This window comes from Cricetulus griseus, chromosome 2 (genome assembly GCF_003668045.3).
Source record: "Cricetulus griseus strain 17A/GY chromosome 2, alternate assembly CriGri-PICRH-1.0, whole genome shotgun sequence".
NCBI classification, from domain to species: Eukaryota; Metazoa; Chordata; class Mammalia; order Rodentia; family Cricetidae; genus Cricetulus; species Cricetulus griseus.
The window spans coordinates 373,169,262-373,183,654 of NC_048595.1; the positions used below are offsets into that span (position 1 = coordinate 373,169,262).

A 14,393-nucleotide genomic window follows, 5' to 3' on the forward strand; every position below is an offset into this window, starting at 1 on the left:
TTAGGATGCTTTTATTTCTATTTTAAAAGACGGTTTTAGCTGGATGCTTAATCCCAACTCTCAGGAGGCAGGGGAAAGCAGATCTCTGTGAGTTCTAGGCCAGCCAGGGATACATAGTAAAACCCTCTCTCAAAAACAAAAAAAAAAAAAAAACACAACAAGATTTCCAAATAGTGAAAAAGTTCAGATACAAAATTAGATGAATAAAAGGGGAATAAAAAACAAAAATGTTGCCAGGTGGTGGTGGCGCACACCTTTGATCCCAGAACTTGGGAGGGAGAGGCAAGCGGATCTCTGTGAGCTGGAGGCCAGCCTGGTCTACAGAGTGAGTTCCAGGACAGCCAGAGCTGCACACAGAGAAATCCGGTCTCAGAAGAAAAACAAAAGTAAGAGGTTTTTCATTGCTGTCCCTCCTTGTGCATCTCCTGGACTGAACCAGCCTCCTACCGCCTGCACACTTCTGCCAGCTGGTGTCTGGTCCTCCCACTTTCCAGATTTGCTTTTCTAGGCCTTCCTTCTCCCAGATACAGTGGCCCAGTTAAGCCTCCCGACCTGTGGATGTTTCCTATCTTAGCTATGTTTTTAACATCATATCCTCAAGATGGCTGCTTTTGGAGTCAGAAGCCCAACAAAATGAGGTTTCATTCAGCTGCAGACCACTCACCAGAGAGATCAGATCCCTCACCAAAAATCGCAAGTGGCTTTGAGGCTCCTGAGTACTGTGGACTGCCTGGTGGTTGGACTGCCAAGCTTTTTTCTGCCTTACCTTTTGGAAGTAGCTGCTCAGTCCCCTCCCCCAGCCAGGGACCATGCAGCCGAGCTTGTGTTAGATGTGCTCCTCTGTGTGGCATGTCTGTTCTTCTCCTCCACCATCCTTTCACTTCCTTTGTGGATTTCTGAAGCCCTTTCTCTGTTTCTGACAATCTTTTTTCCCTTTCTCTTCTGATTCTGACTCTCTTTTCCATCAGCTCTCACAGAGGCAGTCACTGTTCTGCCATTGTCTTGATTAGGGTTTCTATTGCTAAGATCATGACCAAAGCAACTTGGAGAAGAAAGGGTTTATTTCAGATTACACTTCCAGGTGACAGTCCATCACTGAGGGAAGTCAGGGCAGGAACCTGGAGGCAGGAGGGGATGCAGAGGCCATGGAGGAGTGCTGCTTATTGACTTGATCATCATGGCTTGCCCAGCCTGCTTTCTTATAGACCCAGGACCACAAGCCCACAAGCACCACTCACAATGGGCTGGGCCCTCCCCATCAATCACTAATTAAGACAATGCCCTTCAGCTGGAGGCAATTTCTCAATTGAGGTACCCTCCTTTCAGATGACTAGCTTATGTCAAGTTAACATAAAACTAGCCAGGATAGCCATCTTACCCAGAAGTGTTTGGAAAACTCCTAGAAGGCAAGCCTGGGTGAATAGAATGGAGCAGATCCTAGAAAGCATCACGCCCCCACAATGCTTCCCGAACCCTTAGGTTCTGGAGGGCAGAACATAGGCAGGTCTTGTCAACCACACCCAAAGCCCAGGTGGAAGGCCCAGTGAGATCTCCAGTGAAAGGCAACAGGAGATTGGCTGGGCCTGCAACAGGTCCTATGTGGGAAGGGAGGGCACCAACAGAACAAAACAAAACAAAATAGAAAAAAAGCTGGGCAGTGGCACATGCCTTTAATCCCAGCACTCGGGAGGCAGAGGCAGGTGAATCTCTTCCAGTTTGAGGCCAGCCTGGTCTACCTAGCAAGTTCCAAGCCAGCCAGGGCAATACAGAGAAACCCTGTCTTGGAAAAAAAAAATACCCCAAAACAAACAAAAAAAAAAAAAAAAAAGAAAAGAAAAGAAAAAAGAAAGGGAGGGCATAGATCAAACTCCAGCCCCTAGCTGCTGGACTTACAGTGGGAGTGCTTTCTGCAGAAGTCAGTGGTCCTGGAGACGGGAGCTATAGCAGCAACAAGTGCCATGTCCCCAGCCCCTGCCATTAGTCTTTGCTCACCGCAAGCCAAGCCGGATCTTGTGCAGGGTCCAGCTCATCACAACCACTTTCTGGGACAGTTGTCCAACCCCTGACACCCACTCATGTTTATTTTGAACACCTTCCATGAAGGTGTTAGGTAAATCTCAAACTTGTTCCAAAGAGACTCCAGGGTAGGGAAACAGCTCCCTATGCATTACCTAGTACCCTGTGCATATCCTGTGTTTGAGGCCTCCCTGCAGCCTGACAACATTCTAATTCTAAGGTAGGTATTCTAAGTGGAGGAAGCTACCTATGTGAGTGCCTGGAGGGGTGGGGTCACAACTATGGCTGACTCTTCCTGTCTGTCCAGCCATGCCTTCCCATTTGTGCCCTGTACAGGACATTGTGTAATGACATACCCATTCACAGTCTGGTGGGTGTGGAGTGCCTGCTTCCTACCGGTACAATCCTGGCTGGGTGATCTTAGGGATACCTTCTAGAGACCATTGTACAGGTGGGTTCTGACATGGGCGGGGGTAGGAAATGGATTGGTTATCCAAAGGAGTAGGGACAGCAGGTATAGACAGGAGAGCAAGTCAATGCCTTCTGAGGACATAACCTCAAAGACACAGGGGACATAACCCAGAACAGCTGTAAGGAATAGAGGATGGAAAAGAAACAAGATCAATGGACTAGGACTACTGACATAGCTAGGAAAGCCATGACAGGTGAGACTATGGATAGGCATACTGGGCCCTAGGAAGAGGGCAGTGCAGCCTGTGGTGGCATCAATTTCAATGCCTCCACCAGACCCTTGCTTGGGAAGCAGATGCTATCCAGGACAGGTGCCAGGTCTAACCTAGAGCAGAGGGCAGACTCCAGGGAGTTGACAGAACTAGCCTGGCAGAGAATAAATATAGACCAAGACTACAAGAGGGACTGGAGATGGAATTGCCATCCTCAACACAGCTGTCACATGGGGGGCCCATAGAAAATAGTTACAGGGCAGTGGGTACCAGTGTCCAGCACCAGGCCCAGAGTGACCCTTGACGAGAGCCTCTTCTGCAATTCTGCTATCGTAGGGATTGGTGACAGCGTGGATAGTGTGTGCCCATGAATTTGGATACCAGGCCTGGCTCAACGAGGTTCAGGGCAGTTCCATCGGCCTGCAAGGCTCCGGCGTAGGAATGGACTATCATCATAGAGTGGATGGGGCCTTGTAGGGTATGAGTGATGGCGGATGAAGCCTAAGAGGCTAGAGCGGCGTGGTTGGACCTGCGCCCGAGCAAGCAGCGCCACCTGCTGGGCAGACACGTGCGCTGCCGCGGAAACCGCAGACTCCGGGTCGCCCTGCAGCTGTCCTAGGTCTGCATAAAGAGGCACTTAGGATGCGTGGGAGAGCAGCCTGGGGATGGTCCTCACCCATTCTGCCTTGTCCACTCCTCTCCAACACCCTCCATCTCTCCAGTACTCTACCCAATGGCAGATTTAGTCCTCACCCTGGAACAAGGAGTCCAACAGGTCCTGACTGACTCCACTGGGGCTAGCATGATAGACGAGGAAGCCTGTGTACCAAAGCAAACCAGTGAATGTCTGGCCCAACCCTTAAGAGAGGCTGGTCAGCTCTCAGAACCCTAGCCATGTGAGTAAGACCGCCTCACCTATAAGCACAGTGGCTGCCCGGCGCAAGGTGTCCTGGGGGCTCCGCAGGTAGCCCTGGGTCTGACTCAGGAAATGCTTAACATGGCTTGGGTATCGCTGAACCTAGGAACACAATGCTCGTGACAGCATGGAAGTATCAGTCCTTCCTGGAAAAGAGGCTAGGGATTGGCCTCAGAGGGGCATGGTGGTTATGTTTAGCTCAGGTGGAGACTGTTTTGAGGGGGAGTGACCTATAGAATCCCGAGATTCATGGCGCTTCCTCTACTTACCAGGCGGTGGCAGACACGGCTTAGAGCCTCGGGGCTGTCATAGTGAGCCACAGTGACCATCTCCTCCAACAGGCCCCATCGAAGGGCCTGGTCACAGCGGGCTAATGTCCACTCTGAGCTCTGGAATGGGGGAAGCAAGCAGGGTTAGGGGTCCAGAAGACGGCAAGTGGTGGGAGAAAGGGAATTGTGGCCAGAAAAAGGTTGGTAAAACCGAGGGTGAGGTACTCAGTAGACCAGCCCAAGGGAGGAGGACTTGGCCGGAAAGTCCTTGGGGGTTCTTGTTCCTGGCTGGAAACCTTCAGAGAGGCTATACGGTAGGAGTAGTAGTACTGGGTGAGACAGATATAGGACAGAACACTGACCTCGGCAGCATCCCGGCTGGAGTCGTGTAGGCGCAGCAACAGCGGCACCAGACTCTGTAGCACCAATTTCCGCAGAGGTCCCCTGAGCCCCAATCGGAGCCCTCTCTGACCCCGCCGCACCAGCGTTCCAAGGAGTCCCGCTGCTGAAGCACGGACAGAGTCCCGAGCCTTCATGTGAAAATACAGTCAGCTCAGGGAAGCAAGAGTGGGAGAGGAGGTCAGGGCAGAGTAAGGAGGGACAGGGCCTGATCAGGGCCTCAGATTAAGCCTCGATCTGATGGCAGGACCATAGGCAACTGGCTGGACACCCTAGGGAGAGCCTGTGGGTGGGACTGTGCATCTATGGACAATTCTAAGTGGGACACAGTGGGGCCATAGGGCAGGATTTTGCTCACATCGTCCAGTAGCGGTGGGAGGCGTGGTCGAAGCTCAGAGCTAAGGACCCTCACAGGTGCTCCTGGCTGCAACAGTAGTCTCCGCAGCGCGCCTAGTGCAGCACCCACAAGTCTCGCATCGCCTTCGCCCAGTGCTCTTAGGAGTACCGGCAGCAGCGTGTTCACATGCCTTATCTGTAAAGACAGGACTTGTGGCCGGACACTTCCAGCCTAGGACCCACCCAGCCCGACACTACCAGATTGGCACCTTCCCATGATTCATTGCAAGATGGCCAAGACCAAGTAGGCCTAGCCAGCGCACGGTGGGCTCTGGGTCACCCTGCCAAGTTCGAAGTCGCTCCAGGATGACTTCCTCCCGTAAGAGCCTTGCAGTGGGCCGGCTCTGCAACAGCTAGGCAAGGGAACAGAGTCAGTGCTTCTCTGTGTCTACCCAGACAGTCACCCCTCATTACCCTTCCGGGAAGCAGGCTCACCCCAGTAAAGAAGGCCATAGCTGTGAGGCGCTGCAGGTCATTGGCACTGCGTAGCCGAGGAAGCAAGTCTGCAAAAAGCCCTCGCAGATGGTGATCAGCATGCGCCACCATGGCACTAGAGAAGGGTAAACGGGAGCTCTTCCTTTGCTTGGAAGGGCTCACCCCCACCACCTCCTCCATGCCACCACCGCACCTGGCCAGCAGGGAGCCTCCTCCTGTTGTGTTGTCCTGGGGTGTTTCCTCACCTGGCCAGCAGCAGGACACCCTCCAGATGCGTGTGGGCTCCTACCAGTCTCCTCCAGCCTCCTACTTGCTCCATAACTGTGACCACCATTCGGCCACCATCCCCTGTGAGCAGAGCCTTCAAGGCCTCCACTGTGCAGCTGAAGGTGGGAACAGTAGAACAGCTGGGCAGTGAGGGCAAGAAGGGCCTGTCCCACCCATCACTTACCCAAGTGTACCTTCTCACCTGGCATGACTGTGAGGTGGCCCTGGGTGAAAAGGCTCCCAAACCTTAGGGCTGTCAGGCAAGTGAACACCTTGAGCCAGCTCATGCAGCTGTGTGACCAGTGCTAACAGCAGGTGAGGGTAGAAGCCTCGAGTGGCTCCCACGCAGCCTGAGACTGCCAACATCTCCCCAAGAGCACGTGTGGCCTGCAGATCAAGTGAGCCTACCCTTGGAACTCTGTCACATTTGGATGTGTGGAGGACATCCCCCATAAGTGTGACGTGGGAGCTAATCCATAGTCCCACCATCACAAAGCTGCTCTTTAGCTGCTTGTGGCTGGGCCATGCCCCCTGATGGTACTTGCTGGAGCCACTTACTGCCAGTGCTTCAGGCTCAGGACCCGCTGCGCTCTTCAGTGCCCACAGCAGTTGCACCAGCACCTGCCCATTTACGCGCTGGTTCCGGCTTAGGCTTCGCCACAGCTCAGCTGCCACCCTGGGGGTGAAGGGCCATGTAGTGAGGAGGAGCTGCATGGAGTCCTTGGGAAAGACTACCACTATGACTCTAGCAAAAACCTCATCACTGGCCCACATCCCAGACAAAATAAATGCAGACTACAACAGAGCTAGTCCCAGAGATCAGCAGCCATCTGGACCACACTGAGTCCTCACTGAGGAACAGGGAAACAGACCTGATGACTACTGGGGCTGCTGTTACTACTGCTACTATTGTTATTGTTGTTTTTGTAGAGAACAAACCAATGTAACTTCTGGGGTAAATGACCCGAAGAACCAGAGGCTTCCAAGTGCCCAAACCACCATGCTTACTTATTCCACCCACGTCTGTAGGAAGGAGTGTGGGGAGATAAATGACCCGAAGAACCAGAGGCTTCCAAGTGCCCAAACCATCCTGTTATTCCACCCAAGTCTGTAGGAAGGTGTGTGTGTGTGTGTGTTCTGAGTCTCTGCTCCCGTGTGTGTGTGTGTGTGTGTGTGTGTGTGTGTGTGTGTGTGTGTGTGTGTGTGTGTGTGTGTGTGTGTGTGTGTGTGTGTGTGTGTGTGTGGCGGTGCTTCAGGGGCCAGATTCTATTAGCAAGCAATAAAGCCGGAAGGGGGTAAGGAAGGAAGCTGCGTGGGGCCGCGCACTTGCGCGGGCGGGGCGGGTTACCGGTCCGGGGGTAGTGAACTGGGTAGCAGCGCACACACCACATCCTGCGCATGCTCCAGAGCCAGTGCGCTCAGCACCCGTAGGGCTGCCCGCCGGGGTCTCCCCTCTGCCAGGCTAGGTACCTGTGCCAGCAGCCCACGCACCAGACCGTGAACCTGGGTAAATGGGACAAATGAGTCAGGGTCCCTTTAACTCAAAAGGAAACTCTTGCCAGCATGGTACCCACCTCCAACTCAGTAAGAACAGCCTTTGGGGGAGTGTGGTTGAGGTTGTAGTCTCCTCCCACCCAGAAGGGAGGCTTTCAAGATTCTCGGGGGGGGGGGTGGGAATGCTAACCTGGTCCTCCAGCCGTTGTCCCTGGGCTTCCAGGGCTGAGGACAGAGTGAGCGCTGTTGCCTGGGTCCCAGCATAGCCAGCCTCCTCCAGACAGGCAGCTGTACACAATGCAAGGTCTGCAAGGGCTCCTTCCTCCCAGGAATACTGGGAGGCCTAGGGAAGGGAGAGTGGAACATGGAGTTTATGAAGTTCCCAAGCCTATCTCAGCTATCTTCCTTAGTCTCCCGGCCTCATCATCCCTCAAATGGCCACATGCCCTCTTCACCTATGATCTTTTCCATCTTCTTTTACCCTCAGCACTTTGCCCAGCTCCCTCCAGTACCTCTTGTCTTTCCAGTGTCCAAGTGAACAAGAGCCAAACCTTGCACCATCCATCCTCAGTACTCACCTGGTAGGGTCTCTCAGGGGCTGGTTCCTGGGCATCCTGTGGGGAACAGTTCTCACTGCCGGCTGTGGGGGCAATCACCTCGTTCCCAGGCTGGGCCTCAAAGGCCGGGGTAAGTGTGTGAGTGTAGGTCTCAGCCTCAGGTCTAACCTCCAGGGGGTCAGCCTGAGGGCCTGTAGAAGAGGGTCCCACAGGCTGCCCCTGGTTAGCCCGGATTCCTTCAGCTAGAGCTGTCAGAGTTAGGGACCCCACAGGGCCATCCCTGCCCCGACCCCACACACCCCCAGCCATGGTGTCCCTACCAGCGGCACCTGTCACCACTCTTCCAGTGAAGCTGTGCTCAGACCTGACCTAGAATCAGGCCCTGGGCGGGCCCACAGGCGAGCCTACAGACAGGCGTGGTGGCGTGGGCATATAAGTGCATACGTGTCTGAGCATGTGCCAGTGGTTGGCTGGGGAGTCACAGAGGTATTTTAACATGGGCTTGTGAAGGGTTGCTGCCCAGGCTGTTGGAGTCAAGTGGAATGTCAAGACTGGCTCTGGCCACCAGTGCCCATGGAGACAGTGGACTACAGAGAAGGGAAGGTCTCTAACCCAACTGCCTGTCCCTTTTATCTGGGGGAGGGGACCAGGGAAGTTTTAGATCATCGTGAGGAGGCTCTAGCAGCGTCAGGGGCCTGGATTAGCCCCTGACCCTGCTAGACATCCTAGGAATGGGTGTAGTCAGATGCTGTCAACATCTCTGAATTTGAGATACTCGGGGTGTGGAGCAAATGAGGTGAGGGCAGGTGAACCTCCTAAGTACGTTTACAAGTGCCCACTGTCTGTTGATTGGGTCATTGTGTACCCTTGCCAGTTCTGAGTGGTATGTCTCATGCCTTATATGTCCTCCACCCTCGGCTGCCTAGGCAGTGTGTATGTAAACCGTGTGCCCAGTTGCATCCCTTTCCAGGTTCATGCTCCTCAGAGCTGACCCAGCCTCTGCCCTAAATCCCCACTCCCCACCCAACCTCACTAAGGCACTCCCCAGAACTAAGCCAGGGGAGCTGGATGAACTGGTCTGACAGTCTGCTTAGCAGATGGCGGAAGTACAGGTGCAAGTGCTCCAAGTAGTGGGCATTCACCCTCTTCAGCCCATGTACCTCAGGCTGTACAAGCCCAACTCCGCCTCCTGCCAAGCCATGGACCTCCTGTGGCGGCTTGAGTAAGAATGGCCCCCATAGGCTCATAGGTTTGAATGCTTAGTCACCAGGGAGTGGCACTATTTGAAAGGATTAGGATTAGGAGGCGTGGCCTTGTTGAAGCAAGTGTGTCCTTGGGGGTGAGCTTTGAGGTTTCAAAAACCCATGCCAAGCCCCGTATCTCCTTCTGTATATAGACTTCTCAGCTACTTCTCCAGCACCATGTCTGCCTGTATGTCACCTAACTCCCTACCATGATGGTAATTGATTAGCCTCTGAAACTGTAAGCAAGCCCCCAGTTAAATGCTTTCTTTTGTAAGAGTTGCTGTGGTCATGGTGTCTCCTCACAGCAATAGAGCAGTGACTAAGACACTCCCTCCTGGGCAGCTCCTCTGAACCTTGCCTAGCTTGCTGTGCCCAGGTACTTCCAGCTCTCACAGCCAGCTCCTTGGAGCCTCAGCTTTTTCAATCTTCTCCTCCTTCCTTGATGATTGGGTCAGACACTGAGACTCCTGATTGGCCTATAATGGATCATGCAGGGCTGGCGTGGGAAGCTTGAGATATCTCAGCTGATGGGGGACATTGCCCTTATTAGATATGGGAGCCTGAGGCTATTAGACTTTGACACTCGTCTCAACCTTAGGAACCCCCTATCTGCTTCTAGTAGGCGAGGGCCTTCACAATAACATCCTCAAAAACAGAGGTGAATGGTAAGTCCTCCGTGTCTTATGGCCATGCTGTTTCACCCAGACCTGGTCCCCACAGTCTAGCCCTATGGCTGCCTTCCCCCATGCTGGGCCTGTGACAACTCATATTTCTGAGTCCCAGCTCAGCTGAGCTCTGATCCCCCAGCCAGCATCTCTACCTTCCCTTTCCCCTCCCCTGCAGCTGTGTGAGCCACTTCCATCTCTGGAGGAGTCCAGAACCTTTGTCCAGCAGTCTCAGAGCCGCCTGAACTCAATTCCAGCCCAGCTCTGGAAGTCTCCTAGAAGTCAAGTGAGTAGCAGCAATTTGTGAACTAATGACACACGACAAGTTGTGGGGACAGTGAGTCATGTTATTTCTGGCAGTTCACCACCCCTGTGAGTTTTACAAGGGACCTCCAGCACTCAGATTGTCTACCAGTGCCCGAAGCTTCTCTGACAGCGCAACCTGTAGAGAGAAGAGGGATATGGGCACCTGGAGCTGGGGAGTGGGGGCAGGGGGCACACAGGACATACAGGGCAGACCACCTGTAGGCCTACCGGATACACTGTAGGGCTCTGCAGCTGCTTATGAGCAGGGTTGAGGCGGCTCAGAGACTGCTGGGCAAAGGTTCTGGACTCCTCCAGAGATGGAAGTGGCTCACACAGCTGCAGGGGAGGGGAGAGGGAAGGTAGAGATGCTGGCTGGGGATCAGAGCTCAGCTCAAATGAAGGTACAGAAGAAGGGAAGTCACCTGGCCCTGTTGCAGGCAGAGTCTCAGCAATAGCTCCACCTGGGCTGGCTTCACAGTGCAGGGCTCCTGAGCTCCTTGGGGCCAAACCCTGAGTTCCTGCCCAGCCTTGGGTGGGGGCTCTTCTGCCAACTGCAGTAAGTCCAGTAGGAAAGACCCTGAGCAAAGGCAAGAATAATGTCAAATAGGGGCTGGAGACTTGAAAACTGCCAAGGGAAATTCTGGCAGAGGGAAATCACCATCAGAGCCTAGAAACCGGAAGGCAGCCTTGCTGCCTGGCAGGGTTTGCTTCTCAGGGTCCTCTGTCAGTTTCATTCGAGGTTGGCCTCCCACGGACACCAGCTGCAATGACAGGGTGTTCAGATAGATGGGTCCCTGTCCCCCTGCCACCCATGCTCTTCCAGACTTGCCCCACCTGAGACCAAACATTCTCTTTACCTTGTAGACACAGCCCATAGAAGGCTGTTTGGGACAGGTGACCACACTGGTGCCAATGCCAATGATGTTCACCTCACTGCCCTGTGTGGAGAGGCGGTGACACTGAGCCAAGCTGCCACCTGTAGAGTACCAGGGCCCTCTAGACTACCACCCACCTATCCCTCTTACACTCTACCTTTTGGGCCAGTCGTGCTAGCTCCTTCTCATCAATGTTGTTGCTGACTGCAATGGGAACAGATTCTAGCCAGGGCACCTGGAACCTGCGTGTAATGGGTTCACAGGCAGCACTCCCTCAGATGCTCCTGATTCGCCCTGGCCTCTTTCCTTGCTTCCTCCCTCCCCATCAGCCATGCCTACACCCACCCTTTTCTTAGGAGCCCTTTCTAGGGCTTTTTCAGTTGCCCCTGAAATAGGCCCATAGTCTCCCTATAAGAAAGACAATCCCTCCTTGTCCCATCTCCCTGGGACTTCCACAAGGAGTTTCTAGCAGGCATACCACACCTCATGGGTAACTCACTGGGCACCAACAGTTCGAAAGATCCCTCGGATCTCCTGAGCCTGTTGAAGCAGATCACCGCTGTCCAGCCTCACGCCCACTGCCCTGTAGCCCAGCTCCCCCAATGCCAGGGCTACTGCCAGAAAGTTGGGAAGACCACTCCTGCATATATATATTAAAAAAAGGGGGATCAGGAGCTCAGTTGCTCTACTGAGGCTGCCCTGATATAATGCTAACAGCTCACCTTCGTACACTGTAGGAATCTAGCAGGCCCTGGAAAGCCCGGGGAAAGGCCAGAGCATAGGCTACAAATGCTGCCCGTTCCCCTGGATGTGGCTCTTGCACCTTCAGCCCCAGGTGGATGCACACACGCTTCAGCCACAAATTTACACTGGCCATCAAGTCCACTCTGGGGCCCTCACTAGAAGCTGGAGCCAACATCTGTAGAAAGAATTTAGTTAAAAGATGGTTCTAAGCTGGGCTGTGGTGGCACATGCCTTTAATCCCAGCACTCAGGAGGCAGAGGCAGGCGGATCTCTGTGAGTTCGAGACCAGCCTGGTCTACAAGAGCTAATTCCAGGACAGCCTCCAAGAAGAAACCTGAGCCACAGAGAAACCCTGTCTCAAAAAACCAAAAAAAAAAAAAAATAAAAAAAAAAAATAAAAGATGGTTCTAGAGTACAGTGCTAAACTGTACTGTGAGTGGCCAGTATACCATGGCCTGAGGGTAAAGGTGATGCCATGTAATGCCAGCTTCCTAGTGCAGCCTTGGACCAAGTGTCCAGGACAGTATCTGCCAGAGTATACAGCAGGGTCCAACCCACCCCTGCCAGGGTAAGAATTGGTTTTGAGATCTTGTCCTCTAGAGAAAAGCTGGCTTGTGAAAAGTACGGGCTGACTAGGCCCAGCAGGGAAGTGAACAGAGACAGAGGTGAGAGGATCAGGATTTCAGGACCAATCTGGGCTACATGGGACCCTGACACCAAATAAAACAGTACTAACCGGGTCAGGGGGCACTTCACTACCGGAAAAGGAAGTGACAAAGGAGTGGGCCAGCGTCCCTGCCACTGGCACGCCTCTCAGTTGTCCAGAAAGTGTGTTGCTGCTGCTGTTGAACCCTGGGTGAAAAGGCAGGCAGGCTTAGGGGACTCGGGGTAAAATGGTACCTTCCCTCACCCAACCTATGCCTTTTCCAGGCCTCACCGCCCAGGTAGCTGTAAATAGAGGCTGTGAAGCCCCCATCTGGACCCTGAGCTCGCCGCAAGCCCATCTCTAGTAGTCTCTTATCCGGTCCTGCAATCAGGCGAAGCCGAGCAGCATTGGTGGCTACGAGGCTGTGGAGAGTGACATGCCAAGAGAGCCCAGGTGAGGGTTGCAAAGTCACCTCAGTGGGCCGACTTAGCCCCAGAGCTCAGGAACTCTGCTCACCTAGCATAACTGACCAGACACAGCAGAGGAGTCTCCAGCAGCTGTACCAGGAGGAGAGGCCCGGACACCTGCAGCAATGGCACCTGCAGGGCGAGTGATTAGCTCCACAGCCAAACCTCCGGGGCCACCCCACCTTTTCTCTACCCACCCAGCTTGCAGGACACTCACGCCAGGGAAGGCGAGGGAACCCTCTGGCAGGGCCCGCACCGTCACCCCAGAGCAGTCAAGGGCCCGAAGGTGCTCGAAGAATTCAGGGTCAGTGTCTGGGGGTAGCACTGAAGCCAGGAACTGCACGTCTGGGGCGATAGAGAATACATGTGGTCTGGGGGAAGGACTTGGCCAGGCAAGGGCAGGTCCCCTCAGAGGTCATGGGCACATCTAGAGGTATGGGAGAGAGATTCCTTCCCAGCTAGAGGACTACCAGTGTGGGGTGCCGAGCTACCTGCGTCCTGCAGACGGAAGGATCGCAGGAAGCATATACAATCCCGCAGTCCGGCGGCCAGGGCAAAGGAGCCTCCAAACGGACAGCGGCGGAAGAAGAGCTCGAACTCTGCTGCCTCGCATGCCCGGCCTGCACGCCAATAGCCCAGCGCCATGGTGACCTGGTAGAGGTCAGTGAGCAGTGGCCGTACCACCGCGCGCCCCTCGCCATCCAGCTCCATCGCAATTCTGCACGGTATACGCGCGTGGAAAGCCTGGCTAATGGCGTCCTACTCCGCTCCCCAGGGCACTGGTCCAGGGAACTAACTGACCCAGAGGCGGGGCCTTTCCCAGCAGCAGTGGGCGGGGCGAGCCAACTACACAGCTAGAGCTGTAGGGATCCAAACCAACAAGGTAGCCGACCAGAATACCCTAGCCCAGCCTCCTTGACTCCAGCTAGCTACTTGCCCTCTCCGTCGCCCCCCCCCCCCATGGTTCTTACAGGATAGTGGACCTAAACTAGCAGTGGCAAAGGCAAAACAGCAACTCCAAACATAGCAGGGTTTGAATTCTAGATCAGGTTGTACTTTACCCTGGCCTCTTGCCCCAGACCAGGGATGGGCAGCTGGGGTTACCTATGCAACTGTGAGCATCTGCTTGTAAAGCTAGGAACCCCTAAAGGCCTGGGCCGGGTGATCCCAAATACCAGCGATGGTGATGTTTGCTTAACCCAACTACCCAGGTTCCTAGTGAGTGCATGTCCTAGGGCAATTTTTTTTGTTGTTGTTTTCGAGACAGGGTTTGTCTGTGGCTTTGGAGGCTGTCCTGGAACTAGCTTTTGTAGACCAGGCTGGTCTCGAACTCAGAGATCCGCCTGCCTCTGCCTCCCTGGTGCTGGGATTAAAGGCGTGCACCTCCAACGCAAGGGGTCCTAGTGCAATTTTATGCTGAGCATTGTGGTGAACCTCTTTGTGGAGGGAAATGGGTGTGTGCTACAGTGTTTCTGTACTTAATGCCCAGAGGCCAGAAGAGGGCATCAGATCCCCTGGATTTGAGGTTACAATACAGCTGGTTGTGAGTGTCCATGTAGTTACTGGGAATTGACCCCCCCCACACACCCCTTTCTTGAAGAGCAGCCAGTGCTCTTAACTGCTAGGCCACCCTTCCTCAGGTGATGGTCTATTGGATCCTACATCTCAGGCCCCACAGGAGAGCTTTTGAGGGGGAGGGACTACACTGCTTCTTAATGGCTAAGGTTGATGACATCACGGACAGAAAATACTTGGTACCCCTCACCTAGATGTCCACACTATTTCATCCAATACGCAAGCACTGACCACAAAGGACTTGTGGAATGGGCGGGCAAAATTCCACAGTACAGCCAGCTGTCCATATTGTAACCATCATAGAACATAAGAGATGTGCCCCACTCCAGCTAACTGCAGTGCCCCTCCAGAGGTAAGGAGAGTGAAGAGGCATGCATATCAGGCCTAGGTGTACTCCACATGGTCACAACGTAAGGGACAAGAGGCACATGGTAGACAA

At 54.0% G+C, this 14,393-nt stretch overlaps 2 protein-coding genes across 3 annotated transcripts; both read right to left on the bottom strand.

Moving 5' to 3' along the window:
• Nucleotides 1-1,799: 1,799 nt before the first annotated feature.
• Mroh6 (maestro heat like repeat family member 6) lies at nt 1,800-9,503 on the bottom strand. Its single transcript, XM_027403883.2, has 14 exons — nt 7,454-9,503; nt 7,066-7,218; nt 6,730-6,884; nt 5,940-6,057; nt 5,584-5,768; nt 5,360-5,497; nt 5,115-5,229; nt 4,889-5,032; nt 4,642-4,815; nt 4,247-4,414; nt 3,885-4,004; nt 3,615-3,717; nt 3,453-3,518; nt 1,800-3,320 (listed from the first exon to the last, which is right to left on the bottom strand). Exons 1-14 carry the CDS (start codon nt 7,739-7,741, stop codon nt 3,091-3,093), a joined length of 2,157 nt encoding a protein of 718 aa, XP_027259684.1. The 5' UTR covers nt 7,742-9,503; the 3' UTR covers nt 1,800-3,090.
• Nucleotides 9,504-9,667: 164 nt separating this feature from the next.
• Naprt (nicotinate phosphoribosyltransferase) lies at nt 9,668-13,180 on the bottom strand. 2 transcript variants are annotated; one of them, XM_027403874.2, is made up of 13 exons: nt 12,871-13,180; nt 12,597-12,724; nt 12,429-12,511; nt 12,204-12,334; nt 12,003-12,118; nt 11,245-11,441; nt 11,022-11,162; nt 10,680-10,764; nt 10,505-10,585; nt 10,306-10,408; nt 10,070-10,224; nt 9,876-9,983; nt 9,668-9,783 (listed from the first exon to the last, which is right to left on the bottom strand). In XM_027403874.2, exons 1-13 carry the CDS (start codon nt 13,088-13,090, stop codon nt 9,721-9,723), a joined length of 1,611 nt encoding a protein of 536 aa, XP_027259675.1. In that variant the 5' UTR covers nt 13,091-13,180; the 3' UTR covers nt 9,668-9,720. The 2 variants fall into 2 exon arrangements, with proteins under 2 accessions (XP_027259675.1, XP_027259676.1); XM_027403875.2 differs by lacking the exon at nt 12,597-12,724 and having other exon boundaries at nt 12,871-13,177.
• Between the last annotated feature and the right edge of the window lie 1,213 nt (nt 13,181-14,393).